Source organism: Amphibalanus amphitrite, unplaced genomic scaffold (assembly GCF_019059575.1).
Source record: "Amphibalanus amphitrite isolate SeventyFive unplaced genomic scaffold, NRLGWU_Aamphi_draft 001468F_arrow, whole genome shotgun sequence".
Lineage (NCBI taxonomy): Eukaryota > Metazoa > Arthropoda > Thecostraca > Balanomorpha > Balanidae > Amphibalanus > Amphibalanus amphitrite.
In genome coordinates this window covers 142,130-163,152 of record NW_024882961.1, presented here as the reverse complement: position 1 = coordinate 163,152, position 21,023 = coordinate 142,130, and the positions used below count along the sequence as shown (strand labels likewise).

Here is a 21,023-nt window from a genome sequence, read left to right as displayed (position 1 = left end):
TCACATTGAATTGTATATTGAATTTATAATTACCGACAGATTCAAGAAAACGTGTTCTTTCAACATGCTGTGCTTCATTTACTTACTATTCCAATTCATCATTTCCCATGATGACTATGCTAATGATCTATTCTGAAATCTGACAGAGCATGCATTTGTCGTCAGGCCTGTGCATTTTACAAGGCAGTTTCTTCTTCGAGTTCTGACAGTCTGTCTTTTTGTTTCAGCGGAGTCGGCTGGTGCGGGATCTGTTTTATGATCTGCGCGATGGGACCAGCCTCCTCGCTCTGCTGGAGGTGCTCTCTGGTGAGCGTCTGGTGAGTAACACGGTTTCTTTCTTACCTCTCCCTCTGTAAGATCTGTCATCGCGTCTCGAGTGGCTGCATGTCCGAAAGCGGAGACGAACATAACTGGAACAAATGCCTCTTGTAAAGTCTTTTATTTTCGATAAGAGCCCTTAAATTCCCGAGAATAGGGTATCACTTCGTATTGTTTTCTGCTAGATAACGTTACCAAATGTCGGCCTCCCATACAAACAAACAAATAAACAGACAGATATGCAATGTAGAGCTACCAAAAATGCAAACATCTGACAGCAGCCAGCTCGGAAACTATATCATCGCTGTAGTAATTGGACCGGTGTGCGTTGTGCGTCTGTGCCCTACCACATACCTCCGACGGTAACCCGAGACCGGTGTTGTGGGCTGCTGTGCCGGTCTGTTTATGGCTGATGGACGCAGCTCGAGTTCGGCCGCCCGTGGCTCGTAGTTTTTGTCCGGGTACCGTTGGCCACTTTCCGGGAGTTACAGCAGATACCAGTGCATCCACGCAGAACGGGTTGTTTGGAGATAAACACCCTGGTTACCACTTATCTGAAACGTTTGGTGTAAACATTAGTAGGTAGGCCACAAATTAGCCGTTCGCTGCTGTAAACAAGATGAGTGAATATGAGCACTTTTAGGTAAATGTTTGTTTTGCCCCTATTTCATGGAATTAAATGGTTATCGCTTATAGCCTCCGAATGTGAAACCACACTATCACCGTAAATGCAACAGCTCGTTGATTATTAGATTTCTTCCCGATATGTCATATGTAGATCTCAAGAAATCTTGTTCTTTAATCAAGTCTGAGTTTTATTTTTTTCACAAAACAGTTTCCTCCATCTCTATTCTCTGTCCACCGTATGTCTCCGTATGCCTCTGTTTACTACCACCAATATGGTACCGTTGCTAAGTTGTCTCACTGCGGCCCACATCTGTTTTCGGACATTCGGACATTCGGCCCACGGCCGAATTCGGCCGAATTCGAACATTCGGCCCACATTTCCTTCCATTCGGCCCACATCTGTTCTGCCACCACCCACAGTCATAACGACAAAGTCACTCCTGCCCTGTGCCCGTGTCGGACTCTGTCTCCGTGTCCGTGTACGTGCCATCGCCTGTCACCCATCGGCCGCCGGCAGCCTGACCCTCGCCGTTAGTACACAGCACCTATACCAACAAAACACAGCACGCAGCGCGCACTGTGGCACCGCTGACCGCACTGTGTCAACGACCCCGCCTGCCGCGGCCACCACATATTGGGTCGAGGGTGCCTGCCTCTCGCAATCACCTGTCATTTTTCATGTGTCTGGGTGTGTACATTTGCACTTGGCCATGCCACAAAATGTGTACCTTCGCCTGACTCTGTCATGGCCGTCCTATAAGTTTGTAAGATTCGTTCGAAGACTTCGCAGAACCGTTTGTATGAAAAGTGAGCATATGCACTACCGCGGTGCCCGCCTGTCAGCCATGTTTACACAATGAAACACTGGACTCATGACTGAGAATTGACGGCAGGACCGGTAACTTATTGTTACTTGTCGGTGACCCAAGCCCGGCTACTGCTGACAATTTGTCTGTTCAAGTCACGACCCGAGGCATTCAGCCGAACTTCGAGCTGTATGGCGATGCTAAGCGATGTTAGGAATTGATGCCAGTGGTCGGCTGACATGCAGATTATGCCCTATATGGCTGAACGATTAGCTGTTCGGTGTGATATATGTCACGCTGAACACCCGTCCGATAAGCTATTTACCATGTGAAGAAGCCTCAGAAGTCGCTGCGACTGAGTGGCGGTTATGCAGAGAGCTAACTCATTCGGAGCTGGGCTTGCAAGCTCCCGTTGAGCCTTGGATGGCTCTTTCAGCCGGTATGCTAGTGAATAGGCAAATCGCCGACGCTGCACGGGCTTCTAATGCAAAATGCTTGCTGACCGAGTCATGTAATGGTTATGACATGTCTGCAAAGCCAGTAAATATTCGAAATGCCGAACATCCAAAGATGCTTCTCGAGTACTAAAGATGGAGCTTTGCTGTAGCTCGTGCCTTGTTCGTTGGTTGATAAGGCATCCATATTATGGTTGGGTTGTTTGGCTGTTATGCTTTTTGGACAAGGGCATGCATTGATCCTATTGCTATTCAAATGGCACTTCAAATGGCTCTCTTTATTTTCTCATCGGGCTAAGGTCGTACTCGAACATGATAATAAAAAAGACAGAACAATTCGGTCCCTGTAACGACTAACGCAAGTCAGTCAAATTGTTTTGCTCATCAATCCTTGTCTATCTTAAAACAAAAACATTTAAACTGTTGACATGCCTTTTACAGCTCGTCTTTGTCAGATCTGTATTAACCCGCGCCCCGTAGGGGGGGGGGGGCGAAACGGCCCCCCTGTCCTTTTCGGTCGATATCTCCTAAACGGCTAAAGATATCGCCACCAAACTTTCAGGAACCCTCCGGGCATCAATTTTACACATTGTGACCAAAAATTTTACCAGAGGCTATGATAGGTTGGCCACAAATGACGTCAGAGTGACGTCATGTTCTGTCATTTTCGACCGAAAAAAGACCTTCGCGAGAAGACCTGTCAGGACTACAGCTTTGAAGATACAGAAAAATGATCAAGACATAAAAGGTGTAGAATTGACAGGGCTACAAAACTGCTATCTCGAATTTTTGAAATTTCTGAGTTTTGACCCCCAAAAATCAAAAAAGCATTTTTTTTTATATATATTCGCCAAAAAATCCAAAAAGTTTTTTGAGTTTCGAAAAAACCGGAATATATGTGATAGTGCCTACCATCTTCTATCTACATACCAAATTTCAGATCGATACCTCGTTTTTTGGCCAAGTTATAGCGAAAAAACTGTTCAAAAATGATGACGTCAAATTTTCAAACTCAATTTTTGGCAATTCTAGACCTCGTAGAGCAAAACGAAGACCACCATTAGACTCCCCGTGACGAACTGCATCGAATCGATACCCATTTTATGCAAAAATATCAACTTTGAAATTTGACCTAATTTGACCTGACCTTGACCTGACCTTCACAAAAACGTGACCTAGGCTGGCCCCAAAGGCTGCCTAACCCACATAATCGCATTTGTCATGTAAAATGGACCATAAAACATGTATCACACGACACATTCATATTGTGACCTCCGGTGACCTGACCTCGCTGTGACCTGACCTGGTATCAGTGACCTCAGATAGCAAAGTATGTGTTTGACGAACAATGTACCATCGATGGTTTTCAATAAATTACCAATTTACTCGCTTTCACAACACATTTCTTGAATTGCCTGTGAACGGTGAAAATCTGACCTTTGACCTGACCTGTGACGTCATCGGTTTGACCTAGGTCAATGAAATTTGGTCACTAGGTAGTTCCCGGGTGGGGCTATCGAACGCCGTTTGAATTTTGAAAATCGGCCGGTAGCTTTCCGAGATCTTAGGGGGGGGGGCCGAAACGCCCCCCCCCCCCTACGGGTGGTAGGGTCCGCCGGTAGCCCTACGGGGCGCGGGTTAATAATTAAGTTAGGAAAGTTGACCTGTGCTTACACATAGTTATTCTCCTGTGTTTCAGCCGTCTCAGAAGGGCCAGCTCCGCTTCCACCAGATGCAAAACGTGCAGGTGGCTCTGGACTTTCTCCGCTACAGGAAGGTGAGCAGCCCCTCCAAACACCACCCCAACCCCTGAAAAAGTCGCCGGTGGAATGCCGCTCCGTCCGTCAGTGATGTCTGCCTTGTCTCGTCAGCCTCTGCAGGAGCTGTGTTGGAGATAAGAGGTCCAGTCCATACCCTTCTGCCACGGCTGGGAAACAAACAATGACGGCAGGAATCCAGCGGTGAATCTCCACCAAGGCACAAACATGTCGTACGGGTCTGATGTCCCCATTGTGATGTCAATGGCGGGAAGTCGTTAACGCAGTGCTTCCGACGTACTCCTCAATTCGGGTGCATTGTTTGTGGGAAGACGCGTCATCAGGCACCTTTGCTGGATAGCGCTTCGCTGTGCGTCTTGAGTTGGTTTCCCTGAAGCCTGAGGGGATTATTTTGTAATCGTTATGGAAGTTAACGCTACTGTGTCCTTTCCTCGGAGTTGCTGCAGTAATTATCTGACTGACCTGACACTGGTCAGGTCAGGCAAAGCTCACCGTTCTCGGGTCGGAGGTCAGATGTTATAGATAAGAGGTCAGAGGCCAGAGGTCGGGGGCCGGAACTCTGCAACTGGCGACCAGCGACAGACAACTGGCGACTGTATTCAGAGGTCATTATCGTTGTGAGTCAAAGGCCTAGCAACACAACCGACCATAGCGACAATAGCACTATGGCTTGTTTCCGTCCGCGGATCTGTAACAGGTCCCGAGACCTTCCGCTCCAAGAGGGGTGCATGCTGTGCAAAACAACCATGACAGCGATGCCATACTTGGAGAATATGAGGGTTATACCAACTTGTTTTGGTTCAAGTGCATCTCCCGGACCAATTAGCCCCCTGACGCCATATCCATGCAGTGTTCTAGTCTGAACATCCCACCGATTGACTAATACCCCTGCCGTGAGCCGCTACCGCTATTCTCGGCGTCAGTACACTCTCCTCACGTGGCCAGAGGCCTGTTACGTGTCTGGCCCACACCCGACCTGCATACACGATCAGTCCTATACCTACAGCCCCGTCCCCACGGCCGGGGCGGGACGGAATGCGACGAACGGCACGCGGCCTCGTCACCGACCGCCCCGCGCCGCCGTCCATGAACTGCACCGATAGGGCCGCGCCGGCTGACACCGTTTGGTTTGGCTGGTCCCCGGTCGATTATCGCCTCCGATAGAGGCGCAGAGGTCAGGAGATTGGCATAATGCGAGCACGCGCCCCCTCACTCGCACTTTAAAACCACAGATTAGGGAAGATAGATAGGCCAGCTAAGCGCGATTTTGAAAATCGTGTGAGTTTTTGGCGTGGTTGTTTCCTGCGTGATATCAGCATGGTTTATTCATTTGATGACTTGAAACATGAGATTAGTTTTTAGACGTTCACAACGAAGCGTTCGTATTGACTGTTAAACAAGTCGACTAATTGATTAAAGTTTACACGAGGTTGAAGTGAGTGCGCCATGAGTGTGCCGCTTTGGTCACGGGGTTTGACAAGTTCCGCGTGCTTGATTCATTCCCTCGACGTGAGACATGTTCAATGAGTTTGCCATTATCCGCCCAGTGTGAATAGCCTAATCGCCCTTTCCCATCACATCAGAGGCGATGGCGATGGTCATAATGACTGATTTCAAGCTCGTGCACACGATAAAAGTCGCTCATCACCCCGTGGTTACGACGAATTGTAAATTAATCCTATCAGCCTAATAGATTGGGCTTGACGGACCCGGTTTGAGGCACGCGATCAACCTGTGGTTAAGATGCCAGTGAATCATGAAGCCAAAAACGGCAACATCAGATTTGTGAGATGCAACGTCTCGTATCAGACAGTCTAATTTAGTCGGTGACTTATAAAGCAGAAAAAAGTCATGCCCCGCTAACAATTTCTCGATTCCTTACAGATAAAGCTGGTGAATATCCGAGCTGACGATATCGTCGACGGAAACCCGAAGCTGACTCTGGGACTCATCTGGACCATTATTCTGCACTTCCAGGTAAGTCATTTGCATCCTGCATCCACTCCACTGTCCTAAATATGAGCGGATCATTCAACCCAACCAATAAAGTGCACGTAGGTATCGGAAGCTGGTGTCACCTGTTACCGTTATAACTGGGCGAAACGCGACATCTGGCTCCACTGTGTTCTTAGCGGCACGAGGTCCTACCTCGCCTTATGGTGATTTGGGGGTAGAGACGTGACTTCTCATGCCTTTACGGCCCATACTTGGGCAGTGGCTGATTCACCAGCTTCGGGAGTATCTGGAGCGGAGTGAAAAGGCGACAATGTGAGCTGAAGTAAAAGGGAAGTAGTAACAGAGATCAGCTGAAGTTATTGTAGACGGCCATAGCCGGAGATGGGATGATGATGAAACGGTTGCAGTCCTGAGTTCAGACCTAAAGCCAACGTGGAACGATACCGTCTATCTTGCCGGATGGCTCGGGACAAAACCTATCGCCCGACCACAGATTTAATCCGATCGGCGCCTTCTCTTCCGAACGGGAGAAGCTGGCTGTTGACTAGCTTTGAGGCAATGGTAGAGGTAGAGTTGGACTAAAATCTATTCCCCCACATGGGAGCGGCACTGACGGCAGTTTGAGTGACGTGACTCTGCCAGGAATGCGGTGCTGAGGTCAGCAGCCGGTCTCCCCTCGCGCTGACCGCTGAACACTGACCGCGGGTACAGGCGCCATGGCAGGACGGGGCGGCGCCAGCGGTGGTCACGGTCGGTGGCCCTGCAGTGGTGACGTGGTCACGGTCGGTAGCCCTGCGGTGGCGATGAGGGGACGGTTGGTGACAGGAGAGAGACCGTGACCAGAGCTGGCTCCGACACCGCTGGTGACGCGAGAAATGGGGAGTGATATTTATTGCCAACATCACCGCCTAAATCGTCCGAGAGAGGCATAGAAACATTGCAAATGCAGTGTTTTATATTCAGCTTTTTTATTTATTGCGCAGATATGCAAATACCGTTGCATATTCTGAACTTTAAAAGCTAGATAAAATAATGCTGTAGTCACTAAATTTGGTGGTCCAACGCAACGCACGTCCGTATTCGTAGGTATGTGTAGTTCCGGCTAGCTCCGACAGGTAGCGCTAGTGTTCAGCGACCCTCGCGATGCGCTGAGCTCAGGCCTGGCTAGGTGGCGCTGTCTGTACCAGAGGTGCCCGCTTGGAAAGTTCTCTGTTCAGCGGCTCACTGCAGGCTCTTTAGGGCCCGGAACATTTACAGAGAAGGTGAAAAACTTCAGAGCTGGCCCTTGCAGCTCAGCTATTTTGCTATGACAACGGTTCGCTTGTTATTTTTACTTATCGGCACTCGACATCGTCGCTATAGCCTTGCTATAGGCCCTCAAGTTACCAATTAAATGGTTAATTACGCTATGATTTTAATGATTTCATCTGTTGCCTTTATTTCGCTGCATATCATGGCGCTGTTGTATCTCAAATATAATGAGATAGTGATGTATTGTTATTACTTTAATGTTTGCCCTTATGGAAATTAAACGTATTGTACGCTAAACATATTGGCTAGGTCACGTAGCAATTTTGTAACAATGCAATAGGTTAATGAGGCTCGTTCTCTGTAATCAGTCAATTATGACCCTGGCCTTCCATCATTCGCAAAGTGTTTCCAGGCATCACTTTTATTTACGTCTACAAAGAATCTCTTTTTTAATAAATTTTTTGGCAGTTGGTAGACAGTGGCCTTTCATAACGTTCAGAGCGAACTGAAATGTTAGCATTGTTCTGTTTGTGTTATTCTTTGAGATCAAACCATTCGTAACCTCTTTGCGAAAGTTTATCCCGCAGGATGTAACTGAAATATGCACCTAAATGTAATATCCGATTTGAATCGGTATTTGTAACACGAGATCCATATTAGGCTTTATCACGGCCCTATCCATGGCTTGTCGATCGTAGGCCGCCCTTAGTCCGATAGGTATCAGATGAATTGCTTCACCCGCAGTGCGTCGCGTTGGAGCTGGGTGCGTCACTTTGGTGACCTCGCTGGGTGCGCCGTTTGTGGCCCAATCCGGCCCGTCGAGGGCAGTGTGAGTGTGTGTGTGTGTCAGCGAGAGAGGCCGATCCGGTATGCGTCCTCACGTGCCAACGTGACTCGATATCTTGACTGGAGGAATGGGAGTCGTGTAGGAGACACAGGGCGCATCGGCTGGAGGAACTTCGGAGGACGCACAGGCCGAGCGGACTGGTTTTCGGAAAAAGAAGTGGACAGATTGAAGCGAAAAATGCATTAACCCGCGCACCGACGGGGGTCTGCGCCAACTTCGCACCGACGGGGGGGGGGGGCAGATGACCGCCCCCGATCTCGAGAACAAAGCAAGATAGCGACAAGCGGTAAACGGCATCGGATACGCACGGCCAAGATCTACAATTTTTACTAAGGTCATTTTCAGGTCAGGTCAAAGATGACGTCACAGGGGTCGAAAAAGTCAAAATGGTGGCGCTAGATATGGAGAGAGTTTTTCTCGAATAACTTTCGAATTAGTCAAGATAGGAACAAACTAAGGGCATCATCGTGATCCTCTCGTCAATCCGCATCGAATGATATATATGTTGACCTCGAAAGGTCAAGGTCAAAGGTTGACCTCAGGTCACGTGACCTCGAGGTCATCATGTATATCATTCGATGCGTCTTGACGAGCTGAACACAATGAGACCATCCACGCGTCTGTATCTTGTTCCTGTACGGAGTTATTGGCCAAAAACCTTTGGTGACCTTTGATGACGTCACATGACCTCACAGCTGCCCAACAGCAAAACAGACCTCAAGGTAGTGAAGGTTGATCGTATATGAAGTCATGTATGGTATATGGGGCCATTCCGACCCGTTTTAGTGGTAAAAACAGGGAGTTGATTTTTCCCCCATTGACTTATAATGGGGAGGTCGCGAAATTGACCTGACCTTAGGTCACCGATATCAAAATTCCGAGATGAACAAATTGTAGCTACTAATGACCTAATAATATCCTGCGACTTTCAAAGGCCTCCGACATCTACTGTAGCTCTGGCACGGTGACAAAGTTGCAAAAAAGTGACTTGAGGTTGGGTCATTCAAAGTGACCTGGTGACCTGACCTTAAAAGGTAGGAGGTTCAAACTTGCACACCATGTGTAAAATTGATGAGGTTATAGTCATACCAAATTTCCGGCGCTACGCGCCGCGGTTTTCCCGCTATTCACGAAAAACCTCAGGGGGGGGGGGCGGATATCCGCCCCCCCCGTCGGTGCGAGGGTTAAATGGCTTATACTCGTATAGCTGTTCCATAAAACATTGTTTTATATTGCTATCCGATAAATAGATCAGGTATATTTTAATACGCAAGCATTAGTATAAATATCTACTGAATTGAAGAAATATTCGGTTTGGTAAGATACCGCAAATATGCAAAATTGATTCAGTTTCACAAACACTGTAAGTGAAAAATAGCTCGACTAATTAATACAAATCGCAGGATGCTGAATATAAACACAATTATCTCCGACTGGATTCCTGTAGACGGCAGCGGGACGAAATCTGTGGCAGGTGTGACAGTGACATTCGGACTGCTGCCAACTGTTGGGAAGTGGATACCGACCTTGGCAGACGGCGACACTCGGCCGGCCAGAGCGCGGCCATTTAAACTCAGACATTTATCCGTCCAGTGTTTACGTTCTGTAAATAACATTCTCTGTCCATGGCTGACAATGTATTCGGATGGACTTTAAATAACGTACAGAAAATAATTATTCGCATGAAAGCGATTGAATCTGAATGCTTACAAAAGTCCTCGATAAATGATATTTCCTCAGGTAATACCGTTTCAATTTGGGAGCAGTGCTTAAAGTTTATTGCTTCTCAAATTAAGTAAATACCTGAGTCTCGCCAACGATTTGGTAAATGCACTAATCTTCCAATTCGTTCCCTTCACCATTACCTCCGTGCTCCAGTGACCTTACTCCGTCTCGGGCGTCACCGCTACCCGTCACCTCCTTCACACACGATGCGAGACCCTCCACGGACGTTATACTAGCGACAGGGCGCACATCCGGCAGCCGTCTGTCCGTCTGGCAGTCGCGGGTTACCGGTGGCGCTGCTGCAGGTCACCTACCCTCCCGTCCCCCGCCACCTCACCCGGCGCCCATGCCCGCGGGCTATTTCGGGCCCTCGCGCGGTCTCCGTTCGCTGCCGGCGTCGACGGCAGAAGTCAGTTCGTCGGCCACGACGGTGGCGCTCGGCGGCGCGGGGAGGTGTGGCCCGGAGCGGTGCGTGTCGGCTGTGGCTCGTGTGATGTGACGTCGTGCTGCTCTGACGGGATCTGTAGTGGGGAGTTGGAACAGAGAAGTGATTGGTGAGAGAGGAAGCGGAGTAATGGCTGACGGAGCGATTCAGAACGATTGAGGGAAGTGGAAGGGTTGAACACGTGGACTTCTGAGGAGTTGAGAACTTCGAGCTTCGGGCTGTTGGCCAGATGCCTCGGTAGCAACTGTGGTAAAGTCTGTGATATAGCAAATCCGTTTGCTCTTTCAAGACCTATTTCCTGCCGACGTTTCACGAAGAGCTTGGACAGCGACAGTTCATTCTGCTCAGCACATATTGCTGTGAGAAAGAAGTGATGGCCGTAATCCTGTGATTTCTGATGCACCACAAGCTGTGCAGTCAGACGTGTGTCCGCTTCAGGTCCCGTGGGTCGGAAAAAAATGCCACTGACGGAAGTCGCTGACCTCCACGGCACTGCTGAACGACGCTAAGCTTTGGTGTTGAGGAGATACGCACAATTTATACATGATGCACAGTGGTGAGGACCGTCTGTAGTGAGGATCGTTCGAGGAGGGTCAGTTTGCTGCGCTGTGCTCCAGGTATCTGTGCCTGAACTGGCGATATGGCGTCGCGCACAGACTCAGACGTAAATGGCGGCCTCCTGGACAGTCCCAGTCGACCTGCCAGACGGAAAAACCGGCCACCGATGCCTCTGCCGGTGGTGGAGCAGCCGCCACCGCTGCCGCCCAAACTCACCAGCCGACCACGTCCTCTCCCAGCGATTCCGTCTACCTCTGCTGCTTCCTCTACTGCCACTTCAGGAACTGCCACTCCAGGTACTCCCACCATCCGGCACCCCTCCTCGGCCAACGTCACGGCCGCGACCGCCGGTTCTGCGCCCTCGTCGCCCGTCTCCAGTCTGCCAAACTCTCCGTCCGTCGTCCGTCGCCGCAGGCCGTCCCTTGGGGATGCCGGCACCTGGCTGCGTCAGCACCTGCAGAAACCCTGCGCCGAGTGTGGAACTCGACGGAGACATGCGTCGCACTGCAGCCGAGATAAAGTCTCAGGCTCTGGGACTGATGTGCGGGGCTCTGAGGGTACGTGTGCTGATCCGGGAGCTGAGCCTGCTCTCTCGAGCGAACGACAGAAAGGTGTTATAGGATCCAAGTCACAGTCGTGCCGATCTCTTGATGACCGAGGAAGTCAAGGCAGCTTTGCTAGCCTGAAGCGACGTCTTGGCCTTCCTCTCGGCGGTGCCAGGTCTCAGTCAGCTCGCTCACTGACTACCAACACAGAGCCCACCTCTTCACCTCGAGCAAGGCCAAAAGAGCGCGTCCCGCCCGTGCGCAAGGACCCGGGCCCGTACCGCCCCGTGCTTTGGACCTGTACCGAACAGTGGGAGCGGAACTACCTAGTACTGGGTGTACCCGAGTGGAGTCTCGAACCGCGGCGCCGGAAAAAGACTGACAAACCTGCTCCCTGGATGCGTCTTCTGCGCAAACTGAGCACCCCGGGCCGGCGGCGGGCGCAGGCGACCGAACTGGTGCCCGTTCCGGAGACGGTTGGTGCGGACGGAGGTCCGGACCCGGAGACAGTCAGCAAGGAGGGAAGTCCGGATCGCGTGCCGCCCCTGGATGCCAGCTGGCCGCAAATGGCGGAGAGGGATGACGAGATGTCGGGTCCTCTTCGGCAGGCGGTGTCTGAGGTGAACGTCACCGCGGAGGGAGACTTCACGGTCGCCGAGGTTGAAAGCAGTCCGCATGGAGAGATTGGAGAGGTGTTGGAAGAAGTGAAAGAAGTTGTTGATGAACCAGACGGATCTGGGAAGGATACAGACGACACGAACAAACCCGGAGAGATAAAGTACGAGCCGAACGAATCGGACAAGGTGATTTCTGACTTAGATGAGCCTGTCCAATCAGAAAGTATGCATGATGAGCCTAGCGTAGCTCCAGAAGTTATTTCTGAAGAAATGTCAAAAACTGCCTCTGTAGAAGGAATTGAGGTGAATGCCAGTGATTCAAATGCTGAACAAACTGTAACGCCCAATGCGGAGAGCACCTCAGGTGAAGTAGATACAACACGGGAGAGCTTGCCCGTGGATTCCAAACAAGAAGAATCGTCTGACTCGCCGGTGCAATCATTTATTCAAACAGAGTCCGAGCCCATAAAGGAGGGCGCAGAGATGCCTTTGGCATCAGCTCCAGAACCATCGATCAAGACTTCCGATTCATCTGCAAAAGTACGTATTGCATGTGAGAGTGCGCTGGTGTTACGTGGGAACGTTTTGTGTGAATGCATGCTTTTTGTAGGCATATATACAAAAAGCATGTATACTGTTCGTACCAATTAATCTTCTTTTATGACGCCATGTGATGTTTCTAGGCCTTTTCTATGGGAAAAATAATTTTATCAGCTTTCTCGCTCTATTACGATAATATAAAAAGAGGTTTCAACTTAGTCTGCGCGGCTGCCCTGCTGATTTATTCGACAGGTGATAGTTTGTGACTGTTGAAACAACGGACGCTGTGAAAGTTGACACACAGTTGAATCTCCTCAGAAATATGATCTGTGAAGGACGATTCAGAGGTATACAAAAGCCGGTATGCATGGCATCTGATGTTCTGCGGCTTATTTTAGCGAGTATCGCGTGCCAAGTTGATCGCCTGTCTAGCAACACCGACCGAGCTCCCTGGGACGTCAGTTTCGTCAGCAAACTGTCATGCGACTATCTGTCTAAGCGAAGCCCAGTCGGCGTCTTCCCGATTCTATCCGATGTTGGGGCGTTGGAAAAACACAGCAGCGGGCGGGATCTGCTGGTTTCGGTCGTCTGGAGGTCAGAATGTGGGCACAGGTGGTTGGCCGGCACGCCTGCTGTCTGTCCGGACCAGAGACGACGCTGCCGCCAGTCACTAAGGGCTGCAGGTTACCTGGACTCGCCAGAGACCGGCACGGGACCTGGGCCCATCCGCGAGAACACAGGTGGCCAGGTTTCCTCCGAAGCGCAGGTGACCTATAGTTAACGCTCACCAGAAACCACAGGTGACCTAACCTAACCTGGTCCACAGACAGGAACTGGGACGGCTGAGACATGTGCGTGAGGGCGGACCGGCCACTCCCTGATACAGTCCATTGTTTGAAAGGCCATTGTTGAGCGTGGGCTGCCAGAACCGCAGAGGCTCACGCCCAGTTTGACGGGGCGGAGACAGTGGATTTCTCTGTGCGTGGTGTGCTGGCGGTTCGTACAAGTGCCTCAGGAGCACGGGACATACCGGTAAAGATAAGCTGCGTATCCTCGTAAGCCATGAATGAATTCCAATGATTATTCTATTCTCAATGTAACCATTAACCATTAATCACCCATGCTGCTCCTGAGAGATGCGAACAAATTCAAGATGACATGGTTAAATATTTTCCTCGTGTTTAGCTTCTTCGAAATATGTATTTAATTAGCTTCACAAGCTGATCCTCTCCTACAGCATTTGATTCAATGTGCCGCGTCAATTTCCAAGAAGGAAAATTCCCGGTGCCACACAATGGAGCATGAAGTCTCTCGCATGGAACTTAGGTGTTGTACGGTGCAACTCATCGGCACCATTCGTTCAGCTCCCGGACTGTCAGCAGTCCGTTTAGCTGCCGTGTCATTCATCCGGCTGCAGTCGGTGTCCAGCGATCCGTGAGTTCCAGCTGTCACATCTTCGTGAGTTCCAGCCGTCGCCTCTTCGTGATTTCCAGCCCAGCCCTCCGTCATGTCAAGCCCTCCGTGGTGTCTAGCCCAGCCTTTCGTGATTTCCAGTCTATCCCTCCTTACTGTCCACTATCCAGTCCTCCATGGTGTCTATCTCTCCGTGATGTCCGGTCCAGCCCTCTGTGGTGTCCACTGTCCAGCTCTCCGTGGTGTCCAGCCCAGCCCTGACTGTCCAGCCCTCTGTGGTGTCCACTGTCCAGTCCAGCTCTCCGTGGTATCCAGAGCCGGCGTCCACCGCTCCGTGGTGTGAATCACCTCAAGTTCATGGCTCGGACGCGTGACGTAGCGGGCCGTGACGAGGCTCGGGCTCGGCAGGTGAGCGGCGGGCGACGGCGCGCGGACGGCCGACGGTGGGCGGGAGCAGTGGCCCGCAGTCGGGCGCCGACGCCGCCGCCCACTCGACGGCCTTCCGGTGGGTGCCAGCGTGTCAGTGCGTGTGCGTGCCGAGCGGGCCAGTGCGCTGTGCACGTGGGCGAGCCGGGTCGGCGGCGCCGGCCGCGCGGCGACCCTGGGCATCTCATTATTGCCGGGCGCCGGCTGACTGCGGCTGGAGGAGGGGCTGGCGGAGCCGGCCGGAGCTGGAGAGACCAGTCGAGCGGCGGCCGCCCTGTCGGCTTCACGCGCAGCGCGGCGCTCCACAGTGCCGCCCGCGAGGACGGAGAGATACGATCCAGCGCGACGAACCACCACAACCGGAGCACGGGCTCCCGGAGTGAGCTCCGTAAGGAGCTGAGAGAGGAGTGAGGACTGAGAGGACCGTCACCGGACCCACCGTCGCCATGTCTATGTACAAGTTCCACACGGGCGGCGACCGACTCTTCATGTCGGGAGGCCGGCAGACGGACGACTATAACGCTGTGCGGGAGCGCGAGGATGTGCCGGAGCTGCAACAGGTGGTCACCTCCCGTCGGATGGCCTCCGACATCCACCAGTCAACCAGCGAGATGCAGCGCTCCGAGAGGCACGGAGGCATGAAGTCGGTCAGCATGCGCGTCATCAAGAAGACGACCACGCTGTCGCACGGCCAGCAGAAGTCCAGGATGGAGAGTATGATGGAACAGCACGATGGGAGGATGATTGTACCTGTGCGCGAGCGGCCGGCCATCCAGCACTCGTCACATCTTACCCAGTCGTCCAACTATCAACAAAGACAGGTCAGAGGATGTGGCGCACCGCGCCGGTCGATTCTGGGATTGGATGGTATAGGTCAGGCTCAGGTCAGATAAGGCCAGGCTCGGTCCAATCGGATCGGTCTGGTATGTTAGGTCACGTCAGGCTCAGTCCTCCAGCTGACGCCAGGTGGCGCCAGAGCTGGTGACAGAGTCGAGGATAGGTCAAGGTCATCCCAGTGCAGGCGTTTGTTATGAAGCGCTGTGTTCTCAGGTATGAAATGGCCTTCCTTCTTTGTCGCTCATTCAGCGCAATTTTGTGGTGTGCTGTGGTCGGTTGGGGTGCTGGCTGAGCTGCCTTGCAGCCGACCGTGCACTCCATGCGACATAAAACTCAGCACCTGTGGAAAATTAAATGCCGGACCCACCATCCTCACCTATAAAGCAGTGGAATCGGCAGCAGTCCATGTGACCCTTGATATCGGTCATCATATTGTTTTGGTCCAGAGGCTATAAAGGGAAAATTGTGTCAGCGATAGGTTGATAAGCCAAATGAATGGGTGCTCTTTTCATGCGGAACATGATCTGAAAAGTTAAATCACGTGATAAGTTTTCAGCTTGTCAACATTTATGGCTCCAGCATTCCTTTCATAGCAGCATAAAACCAAACAGAACAATGATAAGAACCCGCCCCTTAGAAAGATGTCGCAACATCCATGCGCTCCCGGGAGTCATTTCTGTCTAAACTGATGGCATCACATTACCTAAATGTCTCTCGTCCGGGCACCACAGCCCGAGGCTCCCCACAATCACTGATCCTATCTGTTGGGTGCAACGTGCGCCGACAATTGGTGTCATTGGCCGCTGTTCCCAGCCCGGTGCGGTGTTTTTATCACACAGGGGTGGCAGCGGGGTCAGCGGAGGGATCGGGCGCTGTTCAGCCGCTGACGAAAGCGGTGTTGACACGTTCGGTGCGAGGCGGCTACTGCGGCGAAGCGGTCCGAATGGCCCGTTTTTCGACTGTCGGTGGCTGCTGCGTGCCACCGGAGGGTGTATGTCGGAGCGTGAGGGGAATCGTGAGAGGTCTGGTGACGTCTGGGAGACGCGCAGACGAGCCTACCGACCGGCCCAAGACGGAAGCCAGGGAGCGAGTTTTTACGCGTGGGACAAGTTTTTGCTCTCAGCTTTGCTTCGTTGATGATCTGGAATGGAAGATCAGCATTCAATGTCATGAGGTTTCCAAGGGCAATAGGTGCCTACCATGGATTCTGTTACATAATAAATCGCATTCTGAATCTAACATTTAATCGGAAGCTGACTTCCTGTATGCAAAATTCGGCACACTGCACGCCGTTCAAGACCGCTTACTTGGCCATCTGTTTATCTGAAGTCACTTTCACTCCATTTAACTCCATTTTAGGCACTTCAGTCTGATAAAACCTTTATCACTTTCCATAAATTGACAATCTTCAGATTTAAAAGGCCTCAAAAGATCCCAATCTGTGGCCGTGGCGCTTTTGTTTTCTGAGCGACTCTCAGTTTCAGCGATTCCAAGATGGACCCATTCATCATCAGTGACCGCAGGACCATATTTGTCCGCTGTGACGCGGCGCCGATGCCACCTGACCGGGTCAGTATTACCAACCGGTCGAGTGTGCGGCGGACAGTGGCGTGCGCCCCTCCCCAGTCTCCCCTCCCCTGCAGCAAGGCCACGGCGCCGTGCGCCGGCCTGGACGGCCCATATTTGGAGGGCTGAGGCCGAGCGGCGGCGGCGGCGGCGGCGGCGGCGGATCGGTCAGTCCTGCCGCACCTGGGTACTGCAGCCGCCGCCGGACCAGCCGCGCCGCTACTGCGGCCAGCAGCTTCTCAACACACCACCAGCTGGTTGAAACACAGCTGCTGCAGCCGACCTGACCTGACTGAGGTCACGGGAACTGCCTCAGGTGCTGAAACTAGTGGGGAGACCTGCCGTCCCTCCCCTCCCCCGCGCGTGGGGAGTCGTCAGTAGCTCAAACACGGCTCGACTGACGGACGGCGAGAGCCGCCCCTCCCCTCTCTGGGGAGAGGTACACGCACCTGTTCACTACCCGCTGTGGGGCGCGGAGTTGAACCCGCCCAAACCGAGAGCCGTGCTCCCACCGGGACCCGCCCTACACCTGTCACTGCAAACCGTGTTATCGGCCCAGCGAGCGACAACTGATGGTTTTTGGGTGAAGTGTTCCGTACAGCTGGGGTTAATAAATAACACGGGCGTGTTACGTTCTCACTGACATGCAGTGAGTGATTGCAGCAGGCAGACGGAAGCAGTTGGGCAAGGTCTGCAACCAAACAGGTGTCCGGTTGGACTGGTCCGCGAGCTTCTGCTCTCTGTCCCTCGTGGTCTCGATCTGTCTGTTCCTTGATCACGGTCCCTTTGGTATACCGTCTGATTACCTTCCTACCTGGTCCTTGCTCCCCGTTTAGTCCCCGGACCGTATATGGTCCCCAGACCGTCTGATACCTACCCAATCCATCTGGTCGCCGACCCCGGTCCATACGGTCCCCGGTCCACTGCATGGTCTCCTCTCTGAGTGGTCTCCGATGACCGTGTCGAACTGTTTCCGGCGGCCGGCGCCATACTCTCACGGTGAGACCGCTCGATGTTTCCCCGACATCCGCTATCTCTCAGCGCCGCTGGAGGAGCTCGTGATGAGGTCAGGCCCCTCCGGTTAGCCGAACCGGTCTCCAGCTGTCTGGAGGCGATTCCTCCAGGCAGGGATCGTCGCAGTCGCCGAGAGCGGAGCGAAAGGTCGGAGTGGAGTTGGAGTTGCGACGTGAGCTCACAGTGGTTCATTTAGTCTGGTCAGGCTGATCAGGAAATGCAGCTGAGAGTGAAGAGTGGAGATAAGAATGGCGACTGGAGGGGACGAGGGTCGAGCGTAAGGCTTTGAATGGAGCCACGCTGCGCGGATAGATTGGGCCAGCTGTCGTGTTTTTCTGCCGTGTGCACCGTGCGGTCGGCCGAGCGTGGCGAGCTCAGTGCCTTCTCATGCTGATCAGAGCTTCGTCTGACCTGACCTGTTGAACGCAGCACCCACGCCGTCCCACACGGCTCGCTTTCGTCGTGCTCTGTTCGGTGACGTCACCGTCAGTTGGTGACGTCATGCTGCCCACACGGCTGACACCTGCGGTGTTTAGATGGAGACTGCCGGTCGGTAGCAGAGAACACCTGAGAGATTTGGTAGCTCCAGCGGTCAGCTCCGGTCTCTGTGGGACTGGTGGCGTTGGCTGGTGGGGCGGGTTGATGGGACAGGCCGGTAGATCCGCGGTCGGCTGCCCTGGCGGCCCGCTGACCGACCCACAGCCCGGATATGTGTCCTGTGACGGCAGGCGGGGCCCGCATACCGGCTCACTGGCGCGGGGAGCCGCCCAGCACCACTCCCGCCCACAGGCTGCCGGGCGGCGCGTATATGGAGCGTCCCACACACCGACCGCAGAGCGAGCCGTCGCAGAGCCGACCCACACTGGGTCCCCACCGGGCGCCGGCTCCGTCCGAGAAACTCCAGAGAGGTTCCCTGGTGAAATGACAACAGAAACTGTAACACTACCCCGGGCGAGCCGGAAGAGCGCGATAGGCCGCGAGTCTCCCGTGTGGGACAGTGTTTCCGTTTAGTCGTCCAGTTTGCTATGTGGACGGATGATTTCGTCAAACCACTTGTGGGATAAGTGGGACCGACGGGCTCCCACATCCATCATAGTTGGGCACCACTGTCTGTGCCGTTTGCGGTTGTCGGTTTGTGTAAGCGGGCAAACCGGGTGGTCCGAGACACTGATACAGAATAAATCGGCGGAGCGACAAACCGAATCCAGGAGTCTTGTGCTCAGTAATTAAGTCATTGTTTATAAAGTGAAATATCAACAAAGAGTACCATTCATTTACCTCCTACTCTAGTGCGTCTAGATGCCGGCGACTTATCCCAGAATCACGTCTATCCTAGTCAGCACGCTACGGCTTACAGCTTTCCCGAATTGTCGCTCAGCTTTCCCGTCTGTCAGCTCAGCTCGCTTGTCGCTGATAGCTCAGCTTTCCAGTCTACATTCGCTCAGCTCTTCCGTCTGTGTCATCTTTGTTATCTCAGCTCTGCCTTTTTTGTCAGGCTAGCTCTCCTGGCTAGCTTAGATCTCCCGTATATGTGAGCTTAGCTCTCTCATCTCTGTTGCCTCAGATATCCCGTTTACATCAGCTCAACTTAATTGTCTCTGAGCTCAGCTCTCTTGTCTCTGCCAAGCCCTCCCGTCCAGTCAGTGCAGCTCTCTTGTCCCTGAACTTAGCTCTCCCGTCTCTGCCATCCCAGCCCGCGTCGTCCCACCACGTCACGTGCTAGTGATCGATGAGGCCCTCGTGGGCAGCACGTGAGGTCTCCGGCGACGAGCGCACTTCCAGGGCCTCGCTTGGGCGCCCGGAGCCGATTTCACGACAGCGCTCTGAGTACCGTTGCTGGAAACGATCACAGATGCTGGAACGCGAATCAGATGGTGCTGGTTCAGCTGTAGCTGGTAGATGCCTCCTCGATATGTGTCATGGGCAGTCGGTGGAACTCACGATTGACTCATAAGTGATTTTGAGTGATCATTCCTGCCAGGAGCATCGGATTCCGATCGTACCCATTCACTTTTTAAAGACAGTCGGCAGCTATTTCGCAACGTCAAATGTCGCTATGCACGAGTCAGTCGCCAATTATACAGACATTCGGCTACATCGACCTCGGAGATAAGCCGCTGGTTCAGGGGCAGTCGAAGGTGTTCTCGCGGGCACCGCTCATGAAGGCACCGCACGTGCACTCGAGTCTTCTGCTCATGGCATGGTGCCAGCACCTCGCGGCAGTGTCGTCATCAAGGCGCGCCGGGTTGCGAAATTCGCGCTGTGTTCACAGCAGATGCGTGCAACCTGTTCTCACGGCGATTGGCTGTGTGCTGGGGCGGACACCTGCTAGCCGTTAATGAACGCTGTAGTGAGGGATGCCAGAGTGCAACTGCAGACATCGTGAATGTTACGCATTTGTGTTTTATTGGCGTGTTTGGTAGGTGATTATTGCGATAAGCCATATCAGAATCGGCAATCAAGAACCTGAACTGCGAGTTATTTAACAAAACGTTGATTCTGTTATAGTAATGAACCTTTTTTGAATGGTGATCTGTGGATCACGCCTAAACTGCATACCTCTACGGCAGCCATCATATGTTTATGTGAGGTAACCACGTCATTCATCACCCATGGCGGTTAATTCCCCATTCTTGGGCCACACTATCAGAGCGTACGATCACTTTACCACCCATTACCCATCGGTTACTAAGACGACTCGAGCATGTCGGAAGCTTGGTATAAAAACTGAATACCTTTTAATAGACTGAAAGGGATGTTACCAAGCGGCTACGTCCCACAAACCGCATTCTATGATAGGAAGTTAACAGCACTACTCACTAGGTATAGCACAATGACAGGCAGGGTATTGTTTCTTTATTCAGTGTCGTTTATGGCATAGAGACAATACTTTTACCTTTCGGACTGACCCATTGATGACTTCATATCTAATTAGTCCAACGGCGTCTCTCCCGTCGTTTTTACTGTTGGTTGAGTGCGTGCGTTGGCGTGATAAATCACTGCGAAGCCTGTTGCAACAGGGCATACGTCACCGTTTTTCCCGTCCCACGCGTGTCGAGCAAGAAACGAATGACGAACGACGTCCGTTGTTTTCTCCCGACGGCCCTTACCGACAGGAGAAGGCGTGTTTTCGACACAAAGTCGAACACTAACTTGTCGTGCGACACATGAGAAATGCCTAAAGTGCCGTTGAGATGGTGAAAACGGAGACAATAGCAAATCTCTCACGGCTGCACACGGACAATAATCAGCTGAGTAATGATCAGCTGACTGAGGCTGCGGTTGACTAATGGGTCGGT

The 21,023-nt window shown here is 52.4% G+C and overlaps 1 protein-coding gene across 22 annotated transcripts in view; it reads left to right on the top strand.

Moving 5' to 3' along the window:
* The first annotated feature begins 231 nt into the window (after positions 1-231).
* The window catches only part of LOC122373253 (dystonin-like), an 85,802-nt gene continuing 65,010 nt past the window's right edge, over positions 232-21,023 (top strand). For 8 of the 22 annotated variants that reach the window (XM_043351138.1, XM_043351136.1, XM_043351137.1 and 5 more), the window contains exon 1: positions 14,558-15,128. In XM_043351138.1, coding sequence (XP_043207073.1) covers positions 14,754-15,128 — 375 coding nt within the window. In that variant the 5' untranslated portion in view covers positions 14,558-14,753. Of the gene's footprint in view, positions 318-3,905; positions 3,984-5,868; positions 5,962-14,552; positions 15,129-21,023 lie in introns of those variants that run through there. The other 14 variants (XM_043351147.1, XM_043351148.1, XM_043351145.1 and 11 more) reach the window with 7 other exon arrangements.